Source organism: Pundamilia nyererei, unplaced genomic scaffold (genome assembly GCF_000239375.1).
Source record: "Pundamilia nyererei isolate P.nyererei 1_Seehausen unplaced genomic scaffold, PunNye1.0 scaffold00302, whole genome shotgun sequence".
Taxonomy (NCBI): domain Eukaryota; kingdom Metazoa; phylum Chordata; class Actinopteri; order Cichliformes; family Cichlidae; genus Pundamilia; species Pundamilia nyererei.
The window spans coordinates 9460-11050 of NW_005187703.1; the positions used below are offsets into that span (position 1 = coordinate 9460).

Genomic DNA, 1591 nt, shown 5'->3' on the forward strand with positions numbered 1-1591 from the left:
TAATTGGATATAGAGTATAGACACTGGTCTTACTGTATAGGACACGTGATCTACTGTACATGCAAAGGCCTATTACAGCCTAACAGGATAGTCTCTTATGTTTCATCACCGTTTTGCATGATGCAAGCTGCAACCAAATGCAAACTGCAATGAATGAAGGTTGTGCAAAACTCTTTTCAATACATTTGAAAAACATGACATAAACTGGGTGGTCAGGTCTAACTCCTGGTAGATGTGTAAAGAAAAGTGACTAAATGTGTCTTTAGAGAAAAATTATGAATATTATATAAAATGCTGCCTGGTGCACCTTTACCTTTAGAAACAGCTTTAATGGCCTTCATGAATATTACTTAAGGCCAAGCACGTGTGAGTTTGTCAGGCCTCAGAAGCTCCACAACATAATGCAAAAAAATTTAAATTAAATTAAAAAAATTAAAATAAATTAAATAAAAATCAGTTCCAGTCATTAAAATTCATGACTCCATCAAAGCCATGGTAGCTGAATGGCTCCAGGTTGGGGCTGCAGGTGTCACGAGTGAGGCAAGCCATCCTGTTGTGCTCACAGCTGTCCTCGCTGCCTGGCTCAAAGTACACCGAATCCGCAGAGTGGATGGATGGATCCTCATCAAAGTAGTTGTGGGGCCTCAGCAGGACCCCACCCCCATTGCCCACCGTTACGGTGTTGGGGATATCCTCGGCATGAGGGATGTGGAGGAATCCGGTAGTCACCCAGGCAACAAGGTCCTGCAGACAAATCACGATTAAGTAAATTAATTGAGTGCTGTTATATTGTGTTGGTGTTTAGTTTATCAGACATACCTCGTCTTCTATGCTTTCATTGTCTTCAATGTACTTGCTGAAGTCAACAGCTGGAGTCCAGATGTTGTTCTGATTGTACAGATTGCTGCTGGTCTGCTCTACATCCTTATGCTTGGTAACAGCGACCTTATACCTGCAGGCAAACATGCGTGGACTCCATCTTAGAAAACCCCGATATTAGCTGCATGTTCAAAGTGACATTATGTCACGTTTAGTGGCAAATCTGGACCCAAAATATGACTTGCAGGCAAAGTAACAAAAAACTATCTGGTGAAAATTCCAAACAGCAAAATAAGAAACTCCAGTGATCCACGTGTGGCGATTAATACTCGGGAAAACAAACAGTATGAAAAACTGATGGCTCAAAATAGAGGAGCCAGCAAGCGCCCAGCACAGCCCAGCCAATGAAACAGATGGTATTAAACATGATTTGGCTGATGTTTCTTTGGGTAAGAGGGTCTAACAGAAGAGAGATGATACAGACACATGGCATCCTTACAAAACATGATGTCATGCAGTAGATATACTTACCCCAGAGTAGCAATGATATGCAATAGATGCGAGAATGTAGTGCTAACATTGAGCAAACAAAGAACCGCAGACTTGGATTCAAACGTGCAAAACAGAAAAACTCAAGTTCAAAGGCCAAAGCACTGGGTCATGACACATTAACTTGGGTATATATAAAAAAATAAAATCAATACTACACACCTGTCCAAGCCCACCTGTTCCATTACTCAAATGACCTGTTTCACTAGCTTTATTTCTTTAA

General features: G+C 41.0%; 1 protein-coding gene across 1 annotated transcript in view; it reads right to left on the bottom strand.

Moving 5' to 3' along the window:
• Positions 1 to 6: 6 nt before the first annotated feature.
• The window catches only part of aoc2 (amine oxidase copper containing 2), a 6720-nt gene continuing 5135 nt past the window's right edge, over positions 7 to 1591 (bottom strand). Inside the window, exons 3-4 of the mRNA XM_005751179.1 lie at positions 820 to 996; positions 7 to 744 (exon numbers count right to left, since the gene is read on the bottom strand). Coding sequence (XP_005751236.1) covers positions 454 to 744; positions 820 to 996 — 468 coding nt within the window. The 3' untranslated portion in view covers positions 7 to 453. The remainder of the gene's footprint in view (positions 745 to 819; positions 997 to 1591) is intronic.